Source organism: Salvia splendens, chromosome 2, assembly GCF_004379255.2.
Source record: "Salvia splendens isolate huo1 chromosome 2, SspV2, whole genome shotgun sequence".
In the NCBI taxonomy this organism is placed as follows: domain Eukaryota; kingdom Viridiplantae; phylum Streptophyta; class Magnoliopsida; order Lamiales; family Lamiaceae; genus Salvia; species Salvia splendens.
In genome coordinates, this window is record NC_056033.1 from 37341096 (window position 1) to 37357251 (window position 16156).

General features: G+C 35.9%; 2 protein-coding genes across 2 annotated transcripts; one reads left to right on the forward strand and one right to left on the reverse strand.

Annotated features, from left to right (window-relative positions):
• Window positions 1-1329: 1329 nt before the first annotated feature.
• Window positions 1330-2174, reverse strand: LOC121767815 (auxin-responsive protein SAUR50-like). Its single transcript, XM_042164148.1, has one exon. The coding sequence runs from the start codon at window positions 2024-2026 to the stop codon at window positions 1520-1522; it is 507 nt and encodes a 168-aa protein (XP_042020082.1). The 5' UTR covers window positions 2027-2174; the 3' UTR covers window positions 1330-1519.
• Window positions 2175-10366: 8192 nt separating this feature from the next.
• Window positions 10367-14522, forward strand: LOC121765725 (Golgi SNAP receptor complex member 1-2). The gene is made up of 6 exons (XM_042161936.1): window positions 10367-10683; window positions 11975-12171; window positions 13209-13298; window positions 13369-13440; window positions 13962-14091; window positions 14179-14522. Exons 1-6 carry the CDS (start codon window positions 10563-10565, stop codon window positions 14274-14276), a joined length of 708 nt encoding a protein of 235 aa, XP_042017870.1. The 5' UTR covers window positions 10367-10562; the 3' UTR covers window positions 14277-14522.
• Window positions 14523-16156: the final 1634 nt, after the last annotated feature.

Genomic DNA, 16156 nt, shown 5'->3' on the forward strand with positions numbered 1-16156 from the left:
GGATAATAGTCAATAGGGGCTCGCTAGTGGATATCGTTGGTCTAATAACTAAATAAAAGAGAGATTAAATTGGAAGAGGATGTATTGAAAACAAACAATGTTAGTTATTTTATAAAATAAATATTGCTTATACAAGTATAAAATATAAATTGGAATCGAGAAATTTATTTGCTGGTGATATACAAGTTATGGAATTTTAATATTATAAATTAGCAAATTAAGAAAGAGATAGAAAAGAAAAAAAAAGTACTAAATTACTAGTGGTATAGATTAATTAAAATATTAATAGTGAAAATAAGACTAAATTATCAGAGAGAGAAGACTTTAAAAAAAAGTATAGAGTGTAGTTAAAAATGGAAACACCTAGTAGTAAACAGTATCTCGTTTGTAAAATTTGCCCGCCCCTTCAGATTACTCCTGCTACTATTTAAATTAATTGATGAGAAAATCAAAAGGTGTGTAGTAGGGGATAATTACATATTTTATACAAAATGTTTCACATTTGTTTCAATTTAGTACAAAAAGTATTAAGTTCACGTATTTCATATAAAAAGTTTACCTAGTGTTTTAAAATAATACATTCCGTCAAGTCCGACTAACACCGTTAATTCTACTTACATCATACATATAAAATGTTTCACAAATGTTTCAAATTAGTACAAAATGTTTTAATTTTATATGAATCATAACATTAGTGTTTTAAGTTAATACATTTCGTTAAATATTTTAAACATGGTTAGTTAGTTTTGTAATCTGTCCAACTTATCAACATAATAGGAATAATAATTAGAGATTTAATATAATTAATCACTCCAAAAAAATAACAGTCAATATCATTTATTCTAGCAATTGCTCGTGGTTTAAAAAAGTTTGTCTCTCAATATTCTACTTTTTTATTGTATTTTTTATAGAACATATATAAAATAAGTTCATATTTCATCTTCACAAAATGGTTAATTTGAGCTTCGAACAATCAATAAGTATTTAAGTTTTATGAAAAATAGTCAATATTCTTTTGGTTTTATTCTCCATTGTTATGTTAGAAAGCTTCGAACAATAAAATGTAATTCGCTAATTTGATGGAAAAGAGTGGTGATTTGTTTTTTCTATGTATTTTTCATTTTTTCAGTACTAAAAGTAATATTATTTGAAATAATTAATGTATAATTTTAAACTTTTTGTACGAATGTGAAACATTGGTAAAACTTTTTGTATGTATGATGTAATTGGAATTAACGGTGTTAGTAGGAAATTGACGGATGTATAGTTTTGAAACACTAGGTAAACTTTATGTACGAAATACGTAAACTTAATACCTTTTGTACTAAATTAAAACAAATGTGAAATATTTTGTATTGAACATGGAATTATCCCGTGTAGTAGGGTAGGAGGAGTATGTAACAAAGAAAAGCCATTAATTCCAGGAAGTAGTATCATGAAAAAGGTGTGTATATTTTTATGTAAGAAAGAAAAAGTGAAAAAGGGGGAAAAGGCTAAGCTAGGGTAATTACAAATCAAATCAAGGCGTCCAACTCTTCCACCTCACCAACTTCCGGGTACAGTGACCCGTCTTAATCCGGGTCTGAACACGCTCAAACTCCGCGATCCGACAAGGTATAGTTATCCCGCCCGGCTGATTGAACCCGAACTCATTTTCCGACTCCTTCAACAAATCCCCAAACAACGGATGGTTGAAATACACTACCGGCACCAGAATCCGCTCGAATTCTCCGTCGCTCTGCCCCACGTACACCGCCATGTGCCCCTTCGGAACGGGTTCTGGCTTCCCCAAAATCGGATCCCGCTTGTATTTCCCTCCCGCCACCTGCGCTAGCGACGATTTCACTTTCCACCCGACCTTCTGAGCCCACCCGATCATCCCGCAGAATTTGCGGCGCTGCGGTGAAGAGGCGTTCCGCCGGAAAATTGCGGCGACGCGGTGTTTCAGCGAGATTCCTCGTGTTCTGGCCATGCTTTTAATTCTGTGATTTGAAGATCGAATTGGGAGACGAAAATTCAGAAACATTTGGGAAGAAGTGAAATCATGGTGGATTTTGGAGAGATGGAGGATTTGTCGAGAAATCCGTACAGAGGTGAGGACTGAAGCAGCAATTTATATACAAGTCGTGTGGAAATTGATAGGAAGCTTCCCACACGCTTATTGCTCTGTCTTTCAACGTTTTGAAAAATTAGCTCCTTTGCCGCATATAGTTCCTAAAAATCTTGAGAGCAAGCGTCACGTTTTAATACAAAATTATTAAATTAAAACATCAAAAGAAAAGAAAAAAGTAATTAGGCTCTTATTAAATTGTAATCTTAAACGATTTTAGTACTTTTATTTTCCCATCTGAAAATACTAGTAATATCTGTTTGTACTTGAATATTCTTTATGGAATTTTATTGGAGATTAATACAAACCTCGAAATATACATTTTTTGTTGCTATAGACACTTGACATTCATTATACACGAAAAAAAATTATTTTATCTTAATAGATTTTGAAATATTACACTGAGTTCTCCTTTTATAAAACTACTACTATATACACTTAATGATTTGTAGTATCTTGTAGTATCTAAAAAGAGTCGTTAAACTCATTCGGTATCTTAAGAATGCTAATTATTTAGAATGACTTAAGAATGCTAATTATCTGTAATACCTATTTCAAAAATTTAATGCACCTCTGCGTCAGTTAAGCAAATGTAGGAGTATTAAACTAGACATTTCATATTAGGAAAATGATTTATTGATATTATGGCCTGCTATAATAGGATTTTAGTAGTAATATAAATTACCTATCAATTTTAAAGCCCCTTTAAGAACACAATAAATTACCTATAAAAAATAAGTATATAATTAAGTGTAGATGATCTAGCAACTGATAATACGCTTGATTCTGTAGACAAACAATCTTAGTTTTAAGTTTATCTATATATCATCTAATAAAATTTCGTTCATCACCTAAAACAATAGTACTAGTATAATACTATGTGATATAAAAATATTTGGTGTAACTCTTGGAGGTTTCCAAAGTAGTCGTTACTTTTAAAAGTCCGTACATGAGTTGTACTCTTCTTCTTAAGTTATAAAGTTTATAATTCGACCAAATATTTCAAAGGTGGGTAGGGCCCCAATAGCCGACTTGATAATGCTTCCACATATGAAATCCATTTTGTTCAAAGCTTGTGGCTGGAATTTCGCCTATTGCCCTCAATTTTTCTTTTTAATATCTCCAAGACTCCAGCCTATCACTCTCAACTCGCAACTCTCATATGTAATCTTATACAAACAATTTGGAAGAAATTAAGTAATGCCCTACTACTTTTGTTTTATTTAGAAACTTCAAACTAAATTACTAGTCAATTTTGGGGAGTTGGAACTTTTGGAAATTTTAAGAGTTGGGTTTAGCTAATTTGCTCTTATTAATTTGCCTTACTCACATGGGAGGAGGGGCGGAGCCAAAAATTTGTAGGGAGGGGGAACAATCTTATCTATGAAGAAAATTTAAGAAATTAAAGAGGGGATATTTAGTGAGAAATTAAAAGAAATAAATTTTACAATTGGTAATATATACATAATACATGGAGTAGAAAATATGAGGTGGGGCAAATGCCCCTCCTATGCCTTTAGTAGATCCGCCCCCGCCTAAATAATTATCAGAGGAAGAAATGGGAAGTGACATCGATCATTAGGAAATACTCCACTATTTTCGTCTCAAGCTACTTACAACATTTATTTTGGATATGAATATTAAGAATTAATATTTAAAAATTATTTAGAAAGAGAATAAATATGAAAGATAATAAAATGTCACAAAAGAAGATAAAAAAAATTATGATAGTATTAAAGTTTTAGCCAAAAATGGATGTATACAAGTAGCTCTAAACCATAATATGATGCATATAACTTGAGGCAAATGGAGTATTGGTTAAAATTAGATTAATTGTTTTAGGAAACATGACACATAGATACATTTTCAGTGTAAACATTTGCTTTCATCGTTTTAATTAAAACATCAACCCCATTAACGATTATAATGTTGAAATTATCTCAAAACATTTCTGACCAATTTTTACGTGTACACTCAACTTTTGAGGCAACGTCGTTTAAGCCATCCATTACGTTGTCTCTATACAGTCCCTTAAATTATTATTTGAGGGTCTCATTGTACTTTTTAATTCATCCATTAACTAAGGGACGGAACCTGCAACCCTCCGTCCCTTAATCGTCCTTTAAACCATCCCTTAAATTACTATTCATTCAATTTCATTTTTTATTTTTATTTCCACCCAATTCAATTAAAACAAACACACTTCATTAAAAAACACACAACATAAAAAAATTACAACTTAAAATTTTAAAAAAACACACACAATTAAAATCCTAAAAAATTAATTTAAAGAAAATAAAAAAACTACTCCGTCGGCGAATCATCCCCCGAAGGCGGTGGAGGTGCAATAGGAGGCGGAAGGCCAAGTTGTGCTGCCATATACACAATTCCGTTCCACCAGGCTTGGTATTGGGCGGGCGAGAAGCGGGAAGTGTCTGCCATTGTGGCGCTCATGTACATGGCCATAAGGGAGTTCGAGCGTTACCCCCGAGCCCGATCCCAAGGCCGCCTGGCTTGATTCGCCTCGGCCCTTCCTCGCTCTAGCCGCTTTCGCCGCCTTCGTCCCTTGCGGCCGACGGCGCCCACGACTGGATCCCCCGTCATCGCCGGCCGTACCCGCAAACTCATGGGAGGCAGCCTCTTGTGCGTCGCTACCCTCACCGGTGTCACCAGACGAGTATTGGCCACTCGTCGTGTGCTTCGTGCGCTTCGAGGTTGAGCCCGAGCTGGAGCGGACACCACCGGCCCACCGTTCCTCGTCCTTGACGACCTGCCAAACATCAACAAATTTGAATTGTTTGCCGGTGTTCTGGTTGTAGACGCGCAAAGCCGCCCTCAGAATGTCGGCTCCCCTGGCACCGCTTTGGTAGTGCGCCGCTTCGGTCGAGTAGATGCTGCATAATTTTTTGACCTGTCAGTCGACTCGGTCAAAGTGAGAGCGGAGCATTTTATATGTGCGCTTGCAGGACCCTTTCAGCTTGATCTGGTGGTAGGTCTCGACGACCTTTTCCCAGAAGCACTTCCGGGGTTGTTGATTCCCGACGATGGGATCGTACGAGACGGAAATCCAGGCATTGTACACCGCCATCGTTTCGTTGTTGCTATACGGATGCCGGCCTAGATCCTCATCCTCTTCCTCCTCCTCCTCCCCCGCCTCAGCCTACTCCCGGCGTGGGCTCAACGGGAAAATCCTCCCGAATCTGGGATAATCCCTGCGAATACCGCGGGGCGGAGGGACGGGCATATGCATCCACGTCAAAATTGAGTGGTTGGTACCCCCCGGCGTTGCCAAACTTTGGGTGCCCGGCGTCGACGAACCGGAACCACCCAGTGTGTTGTACATGGTCTCCCAATCGCCGAACGCGTTGAGATCCCACCCGCCGGAGCCTCCACCTCCGGAGTTGCCGTCGCCGGATATTTTGTGATGAGATGTTAGATGAAAATTGGAGATGAAATTGAGATGATTTAGGAAAAATAGATGTGTAGTTGTGTGTGAAATGAGGATGAATTAGAAGTATTTATAGAGTAAAAAAGTAATTAAAAAATAAAAAGAAAAAGAAAAAACCGATATAAATGGTAATATTACCGTTTACAAATTTTTTTTTATTTTTTTAAATTCTATTTTTTTAAAAAAAATTTATTGCGTCAGCGCGTGACGACGCCCACTCGCGGGCCGGCGCATGGGCGTCACGCATGGCACAGGGTCGCGCCACGTCGCCATGGCGCGTGGCTAGACAACCCGTCTCTTGTCTCGCAGGGACGGGTCGCGGGACGGGCCGGTGTGCCGCAACGCGTCGCGCGAGCGTTCCGTCTCTCCGCGACAGAATGCGGGACGGTGGCGTTGTTAGGGTTTAGTATACTGAAAAGCATGTTTCGAGCACATTCGCACGAATAGGAATTTTGCTTGTATACGGAAAAACTCTACAATCCACTTTTAACCCGATTCAGTATTATTCGAGCAGTTTGCACGAATAGAATCAGTATATTATTACATTGTGTTTACTTTTGCGTTTATAAGATGTTTTATAAACATTTAAATGCATAAGAAGTAAATAAAGCCTAAGTCTTTTGCTTAGTAGACTGGTTGTGGGCGTCGTCCACTTTAAGGTAACTACAGTCGGTTCTATGCAATGCTTTGCAAAAGAAAAAGAAGAATTTCACAACCTAGATAGGTTTTGGCTACCTATCGTGAAAGGTTGCAATGTCAGTCTGATTATTTCTAAGCCTTATTGAAATAAGATGACGTTGGTGTGGTATGGCACTGAATGGATCTAACAGCAAGACGTGTCTTTATGCTATCTACAGAAAGACGAGGTCTTGATAAATATCTATTTCTTAATCGATGTACGTTAGCATTGAGCATACGATATTGAGTATCTACTACTTTGACTTACCAAAGGTGCGGGTTTTTCGTCACCCAACGATCCAGGTATATTGGGTAGTGGTGATCATTATCTAGCGGTGCTAGGATTGCTATTATGTTGAATCGCGCACGAGGTGAGTCTCGTTTGATAATGTCCTCAAGAGGAGCTTGAACAAGGTTTTATTATTCGGAAACTGGCCAGTTGGAGTTTTATTACTTTATGAATAATAAATAAGTGTTTCTTGCTAAGTCTACTCTTGGAGTTAATAAGATGTTAATTAATTAAGTCCATAGCAGACTTTAATTAATTAATGGGCATTTATATCTTAAGCGCGAGAAATGAATAATAAACAAAGTGGAAACCCGAATTACTTGTAATTTCGGATTTGGATGGGGAGTTCAATATTACGTCTGTAGTGGCTGCTCGTAATATTCCAATATAAGCTTATATTAAATTGTGGGTTCAATTTAATTAGTAAAAAGCTAATTGGGGAAGCTCATATCCAAAGCCTTCCATAGATCCCTGACTGGACCCAATATGAACTATTATAAATAGGAGAATAAATGAGACAGAAATTAATTAATTTTCACTATGAAAATTTCGTCCACTTCTATTATGATGAAGAGGACGAATTTTTCAAGGATTTCTCCTCCGTGAGTTCTTCAGCTCCTTCTCCGTGAGAAAGTTCTGTCTTCTTTATTCGAGTCCTAGTGTTTCGATAAGATCAGCCCACCCTGATGTCGGAATACAGTTCGGGACACCAGTCAGAAGATCTGTGGTCTAGTATTGAAGATCATCGTGGAGAAGGCGCAAGCAATCGACGATTCTTTGGAGAATCAACGAGGTAAATTGGCTAACTCCGTAGTATGCATGTTTTAAGATTTATTTGTTCTAAAGCATGTATGTAATTCAAGTTATGAGCATGATACATGTGATAATTACGCGAATAGATTTTGTCTAAATAATCTGCTAAATAGATCCGTATTATGTGATCCGTTTGTTTGCACGCTTCCGCTACCAACCCCTACAGGCGCGCCACGTAGGGGATGGCCATGCGAACTCGACAAAGGTTACTTATGAAACTTCCAAAATTTTGACGAAACTCTCAATTTCCTTTTCCATCTCGATTTCCACTTCATCATCAACATGGTCAATTTGTCTTGGTTGAACATTTCGAATGCATAGAAATACTGAAATAGTCAATGACACGTCGAAATTTTTTTTGGTAGTTTTGTAATCACAAAACTGTTAAAGATGATACTGTAATTAAAACAATTATAACTTCATTGACTTTATTTTGTTATAGATATTTCACTTTCAGAAGTCTTCGTAAAATAATAAAAGTAGTTGCCGTATTCAATAATTTAATTTTGATTATAATTGATACCAACTTTTGATGGTGGAATTTAATAAATTGTAGTAGTGTTTCCGGACCATAGTGTTCAACGTTGACTTCAAAGTAATGCAATGGATTTTCATGAAATAAGAGAAATGTTATTATCTTGTACTTACATTCACTTTACAAGCTGTTGCGTTTCAGCGTTTCCCAAGTCTATTTCTCCGTTTAATAAATCAATTCCTATTTATGGTTTATAATTAAAAAAAAAAAGAAGTTCTAGATTACCAACTCTACGATATGATTCTTGCTTATACGGAATATTAGTAACTTGGAATTTGATTTCCTTAGGTCATCCGCATTCGCGGCCCTATTGCAAACGAAAAATCAAAGGGTGACCGCTAACACAATCGCAAACGCGGCTCTAAGCGAATGATGTGACCATTTTTGCGGCCCTATTTTGGGTGATGCAGCGACCGCATAGCAATTTCCTTTTTAAAAATTTTTTATTTATGATTTTTATTCAATTTTAATATATCTTTTTTTATATATATACAAAATTATTTATTTATTTTTTAATAAAATTCGCCTATATATACCGGCTCCAACAAAACCCCGGTGGAAGAAATTTAGGAGTGTAACAGAGGAAGTGTTAGTTTTAGTATTTTAATAATGTAGTGATTTATGGTATTTTAAGGGAGTATAAAATTAAAATTAAAATTAAAATTTGTGTTGAAAATGAAACTAAAATGAAACTGGTTTTATAACAAATGTTGTGGCTAAAATGAGATTTGTTGACTTGGCAGTTGAAAAATAGAATTGCAAAATGTAGCTAAAATGAGATACTCATCACTTATTTAGCTTCTTTGTGATGCAATTAGTACGTTTTAAATGGGGTGGTTACAATCTTGAAAGTTTTAAAAAATGTATTTCATTATGTGTATATAAAAAATTAATCTCATACGATATATTTTTAATTTACAATTGGTGAAATAAGAGAATGAAAAAGAAAAATATGGATAAAGTATAAAAGAAAAGAGACAGTACCAAATTGAAAAGAAAAATTGAAACTAGTTTCAATTGATGGATAGAATATAGACGAATTTAATACTCCATATTAAGTGCAAATTTTATTTATATACTAAAAAATAGTAATATTAATTTATTATTTGAACTATTTCGTATAGCATATTATTACTAGTATTTGTGAGATTGGAATTAGAAAATTTTAATTACCCAGAATAACAACTACCAATCAAAACTAAAGTACTTTCCAAGTCACAATCATATGTTTTGTTTACTCATTTTCATTTCATCTGCATGCCGTAGTTTTGTGTGTCACACATGCATGTTTTCATAAGAAAGACAATTTTGAATTTGTAAAACCTTTGGTGCGTTTGCGCACCCCTCTTCAATCTTCTCCCTTCCTCCACTTTTTCTATTGCACTTACCATTCTTAGATTTTTTATACTCTATTTTTTTCTTTATGATTTTATTGTCTCAAATTTTAATTTTTGTAAGGCTCCTGCGATAGCGCCAATTTACCCCCCACTACGCCACCGATGGGTTTATCGGCGCTATTGCAGGGAATTGGATGATAGAACCGCCGAGCCGCCACTATTTACTTTATTTGATAACACAAAAATGAAAAATGGTAGTGAAATAAGTTGGGGCTGATTTTTTGGTCAGAATTTGAGGCGGTATTGCATGTGTTGGAGTTGGAAGATAAAATACTAACATGGCAGATAGAAAATAAGGATGAACGGATTTTTAGGGCGGTTTATAAACACGACAACTAGTGGCCTAAAGAGCATTCCGTTTCCTCTTATACCCCCATCTATAATTTCCAACTCTTCTCGTTCATTTCACATCTTAATTCTGCCGAATATTGTATACTCCATTCGTCCATAAAAATAGACAATATTTGAAACGACACAGGTTTTAATGCACAATTAGTAAAACAAGTAAGAGAAAGAAAAAAATGATTGAAGTATTGTAATCAGTGAATTGGACCATTTCATTAGAGAAAGAAAAGTTTCCTTAAATAGAATTAGTTTACTTTTAAAGGACATCCCAAAATGATAAATATGTTTTTTTCTTCTATTTATCTTCTGATTTCTTACATTTATGTTATAATTACCTTAATATCTTCCTAAAATTAGTAGATCCCTACAAAGAAAATATTGAGATTTTCATCTGATAATAATTGTAATATTCAATCAGACAAGAGTTCATCTAGTAGCCTAGTAGATAGGATGCCATTTATTTATGAGATTATAGGCGAGTTCAATGACGAGATACGAGAAAACAAGAAACTCATGAAATAGCGCGTTATGTATCAATGATAAATATGCGACGAAAGAGTGAAATTGTGAGAAGCTCCGCTGAGACCTTGATCTTGACCAAATATTTTGAAAATAAATTTTCCCTCATCAACACAATTAAAACAAATTAAATATACTAATTGAATTTAATTAGTAGTCGTGGTAAATAAGCAAAGCTCATTAAGGCATTTATGAGCTTGAAAAGATACAGGGGTGATAATGTAAGTTTACTTTTACCGTTTAATGAAAAAACAGGAGAAGAAAAAAATCGCTAAAACCCAACGCCCTCTTCCATTTCTGAATCAACTGCTGCTGCAGTGGTAGACACTCAACTGTCGCACACTCGGATCCGATAATCCGATTCGGATTACTGATCCACGCACTAGCTTTACTGACTGAGCGCCTCTCGGATCCATTTCGATCCGAATATGGACGCTTTGCAGGAATCGGGTTGGGAGGAGCTCCGGAAAGAAGCTCGGAAGATCGAAGGTGATCTCGATGTCAAGCTCTCCTCTTATGCTAAGCTCGGAGCTCGCTTCACTCATGGAGGTACACTCTCTCTTCATCCTTGGCTGATATGCTGCCATTTTGATTTTTAGAAATGATTTAGTTTTTGCGATTTCTGATAGTAATGCGAGGATACGGCTGTTTAATCTATTTGCATTTGGGAAATTGAGTTTATGAATGGATCGATTTTACAACTCTGCCTATGTTATGGTGGAATAAATTGACAACAAGAAGAAAATCTGCGATTTGTGGTTCAGATCACCGTTGATTTTGATTTGTTCGTAACAATCTTAGTTTGTTTTCGCAAGCACTGCACGTGTCTGTTGATGGACTTGTGGATGCTTGTTGATAGGGGATCTGTTTATTAGCACTCGTAGATGAAGTTTCGTCAATTTTATGTGCAATTTGGGAATTTGAGCCATAGGGTTTAGCTAAATTACTGACAGAGAAATTAAGTAATCTAACAGTGTTATGTAGGATGGAAGAATATAACGAGCTTGTTCTGTTTGTCTAGATGAGAGATATTTAGAACTTCCACTTAACTGAAAATTCTAATGCCGGAAGCTATACCTGTGCAATGTTTGCATATGAGCTTAATGGGCTGCATATGAGCATATAGTTGCTGATGCATATTGTTAGAAGGTGTGTTTCTTCATGTTTGCTGGGCTGGTCACCCCCCCCCCCCCGCTGTAACTGGAGCTTAGAAAATTATTCTTGTGAAACCTATTCTCTTTGTTTGTCAGCCTAATATATAGTAGTATGTGGTAAACCTCCCGCTGTTTCCTTATCTTAGCCTCAATGAAGGTGAAACCAAGTTAACTATCTTTATATTCTTATAGCCTCTGTGCCTGCAGTGTAGTTTGCTTGCCCGTCTTACTCTATTGTGCATTTGGTGCAGCTCCTTCTGATAGAAAGACGCAGCGTTCTTGAGCATGTCCAAAACAGCTGTTATGCTAAATAAACATATATTCATAAAGAACATCTTCACATTAATAGTTCTTGGTGTTGTGAGGTATTCTAGCAACCAGTCGCTGAGTTTGTCCAACCTCTCTGCAAGTTTTTTCTGTTGCAGATGCAAATAAGTTATTGCTTACATCATTATTATATTGGACAGATGCGTGGATTTCCATGGTAACATGTTGAGTATATCTTTGAACACTAGCGTCTGTTTCTGAATGGTTGGATATGGTTAGGAAAGTAATGGAGCCATGTTTGGATTTGAAGATCTTTTCCCTTTGAATAACCCATTTATTTGGGAACCATAGTCTTTTTTCCCTATAGGTAGTACAAATTCCTGCAAGGCTTGCAGTTCTTATGGTTAATGGGCTTCCAGGTAATGTAGATGCTGGTTCACCAACTCTTGGATCCAGCAGGTCATGGAAGTCTATGGAAATGGAGATTCAGTCCTTGCTAGAGAAGCTACTTGATATAAATGATTCAATGAGTCGATGTGCTACATCTGCTGCACCTACTACTTCAGTTACACAAAAGCTTGCCAGGCACAGAGACATACTGCACGAATTTACACAGGTAGTATGCAATCTTTTTATTGTTTTTTCTTTCTGTGATACTTCTGATATAACATTTCCATCCAGTAACTAGAAAAATGGTAATAATTGACAAGGTTTTTGTCCAGTCAGAATACTTTGTTGATAGGGCTCGTTCACTTGAAATTTAACTCTTTGTCAATTTGGTGCTACAATCATTCTCAGCAGCATTGGTATCCAGAATTCTTAAATAATTATTTGCTTGATGAAGCTTTATGCTGTACTACTATATGCCAGTCATGTCATTATTATTATCTTTATACTTAGATGGTGGTTTATTATGTAAATGGATTGAATATCAGCTAAGCTGCCAGTTATGTTGCTTCACTTCTTTGAAATATTTTCCCATTTTTTTGATTCGTTTGTTGCTCGATTTCATCCAAATGAAGCTCTCTGTTTTTCTTACACATGCAATAAACTTCTCGGTGCTTAGTTGTTTTCCTGTACTTATATTCACTAATAATATGGGATGTCAAAGGTTAGAATCTATCCCATGTAGCATGAAACCAAAACTTTCTTAGACTTTTGCAGTATATATCTTGAACAAGGCTTTGTCTGCCTATGTGCCTCTGCTTCTATTATATTTTTGCTAAAAACTTGTGCTGTTGTCCACCTAACTCTATGACGTACTTGGAAATACTACACAAACTCTTTGTCTGTGGACTGCATCCTTAATGGTTTCTAACCAGTAGAGCTCCCTAGTGGTGGAATATTCTCAAGTTGTTACCAAATGTGATGATTTTCCCCTTCAATTGACACACTGAAGTGGCAAAAGTTCCCTTGAAAGGCATGCTTGTATCACATATGACAACATCTTGGCTGGATATATTTGCTGCCAGGGAGCCCTAGGTGATAAAATACAGCCCACGGCACTGTTAGGATACAATCTGACTAAAGAAAAATAAAATCCAAAAAGTGTCCATGGTAGTTCAGTTGGACAATGTAATTAAAAGTTTTATCTTCTCTAGCTGCAATTTTGCTTACTGTACCGACTCAAGTGATCTTCGGACATTTCTGTAGGAGTTTAGGCGAATCAAGGGAAATATTAACTCCCAGAGGGAACATGCTGAACTTCTTAGCTCTGTGCGGGATGATATCAGTGAATATAAGGTGAGAGCACCTGATTTTGAATATTAACAACTTGTTGGTGCCTCTTTGAACTAAAATTGAATTTATGCAGGCCTCTGGGAGCGTCTCTCCAAGAATGCAATTACTAAGGGAGAGAGCTGCTATACATGGGAGCATGTCTCATGTAAGACTTAAACTGCTGATTATTTTGTTTGCTTGGTACATATTGCTGTGAAATGTTTCTTTGTGCTATAGTGAGCTGGTGGGACCATTGGATTAGGTTGGAAATTCTTTAGGGTTTATAGAGATTTCCCTATGGAAACTATTAGATGTCCTTTATGAAGTGTCATTGCAGTATTTTCCATGAGCTCCAAGTGTGGGTATTCTTGGGGTAGTGATAATGACTAGTCCATTCTTCATTTGTCTAATTCATGATACCGGAATAGAACTCCTTGACATCAAGCAATCAGAAATTTCAAACACCCTGTTAGTTCTGCTTTCTTTATTGCAAGGAAGTTCTGGAAAATTTTCCCCAGTGATGAAGTACGTCTTCAGCTAACTTTCTTGGTTGACTTGGTCACTCTTAGATCATTCTCCTAATCAAAATAGCAAAATTTCTTGTTGATTTTTCCGATGTTCTTGTCATAGTTTGGCCATGACCTGGACAAATTCTATACTATAAGACATTTAATCTCTGATCTGCAGATTGATGATGTTATTAGTCAAGCTCAATCAACCAGAGCAGTCTTGGGCTCGCAAAGGGCCCTGTTTGGAGACGTTCAAGGAAAGGTCAAGGTACTGGGAGACAAATTTCCAGTGATACGTGGTCTAATAGGTAATTTTCTCGATAGATATTTGTCTGCGCATCTTTTGTCGTGAAAACCCATTCTTGATTGTATTGTTACCTGATCCATCCTCACAGGTTCAATCAGAAAAAAACGATCAAGAGACACACTCATCCTATCTGCTGTCATTTCTGCTTGTACGCTTTTTCTTATCATCTATTGGCTCTCAAAGTGAACAGATTTATGTCAAAATTGAGAGAGAGAGAAGAGGACTTCCATACGGATTTTCCGTTTGCATGTATATTTAGTAAAGTCTATGGGGTTTTTTTGTTCATTATTCAAATGCTCACATTAATAGAGGAAATGCATTTCGATCACTTAAACTGCATATGATGCATTGTTATTAATAGGACATTGCCCACATGTTACTCCTCAACCTAACATTTCGAGTTCTAATAAAAAAAATTTATTTGCCTTGTTATTACATGTCAAAATCTAGAGCATTCTTTGAGATTTTAGCCTTCACATATGTAGTGTTTGGATGAGAGATTTAGATCAAAGGGCATAATTTGGTTTCACTGATTTGAATGTGGCTACTGGTTAGGGCATGAAGCTCCATATTTGGACAAATGACATAATTACCTATTCTACTATCTCTCCTACTTTAAGCTTCTTCCTGTTTTATTCAATCCTCACCTAACTCACTAAACACTTGTTCATTAATCTCTGTGTTCAAAAGAAATGTCTCAACTAACGCTATAAATTGAGCTTAGATTTGTAATCACTTCCATAAATGTAAGATCCTTATTTCATTTATAACACAATCAATCAAACTAGTCATTTTAAATGCACTGCATGTCATGTTTTTGTACATGTGGGACACTAGCATGTGTGAATGGAATGAAATTTGAAGCAAAACAACATATTGCGATAATGGATTTACTGTGATGGTATGGGCAGGAAAGACCTTTAGCTTTAGGTGATACTGATAAGAATCAGTAAATGATAGTAACTGCAATTTGTAAGCAAGTACAACGACAAGTGTTTTAAATGCATGTGGGCTGGAGACCTTATTAATCGAATTTCACTCTTTAGTGAATATCCAATTTCCTATACAATAATATATACATACAATTTTTGTTTATATAGATGCTAAAATGATCATGATCGCCACAATTTTTGTGACATTTGATGTATACAACAGTTAAAGTTGGGTAAACAAACTATCAAATCCAACTCATCATGTCATGTATGACTGATATTTGATTACAAGTTCTTCATATTGATGGAAATTAAGAATATGAAATGTTGAAGAAATGAAAACATGTTGGAATTGAATGTATTGACTTTAATTTATGCCCATATCTGTCACGTGGCTAAACACTTTATATTTGTTTTCTTTTGTTGTCATTTGATAAGGGATGGGAATTTAAAAAGTTGCACGGATATAACTTTTAATTAATGATCTATTTATTATGCCCTCACTTTAATCAATCGGTGGTACCATGTATGTCCTTGGCCCAAACTCTTTGCTACCTACATTTACATGTTATTCATTTTTTTACCCTCTCTTCTCCCTCTCTCCTCATGAATTAAATTAAAGTGTGGAATACAATATTATACAGTACCTGAATGTGGAAATTAGTAGGGTTTTTTATATTTAGCTAGTGTTGACTGGGAAAACAAACAGATTGGAGTCCACTCTTGATTTAAATGTAATTTAGTGTAGATATGGTGTATGCACTGTAAAATAAGGACTTTGCTATGTCTGATGCATGAAAACATGTATGTGGTGCTGCTGACACCATGCTCCGACTCCTCTGTGGATCCTCATAATAGAGGATTCAGATCCCAAAATCATGCCTCTCTCACACACATAGATACATACATATATGTGGAATCTGTATGTATAGATTTTAAAGTGAAAGGTACTTGTCGAGCTATATATATATAATGGCATGTAAATGTACACAGGAAAGATAAGCCTACTGATGAGGTTGAGATGCTAAAAACATGTTTCATTCATTAACTGCTGTCGATGTTTGCAGAAGTTAAATTATAAAATCCTCTATTCAGAAAGTATGAACTTATTATTTAGTGGCAGAAATTATGCTA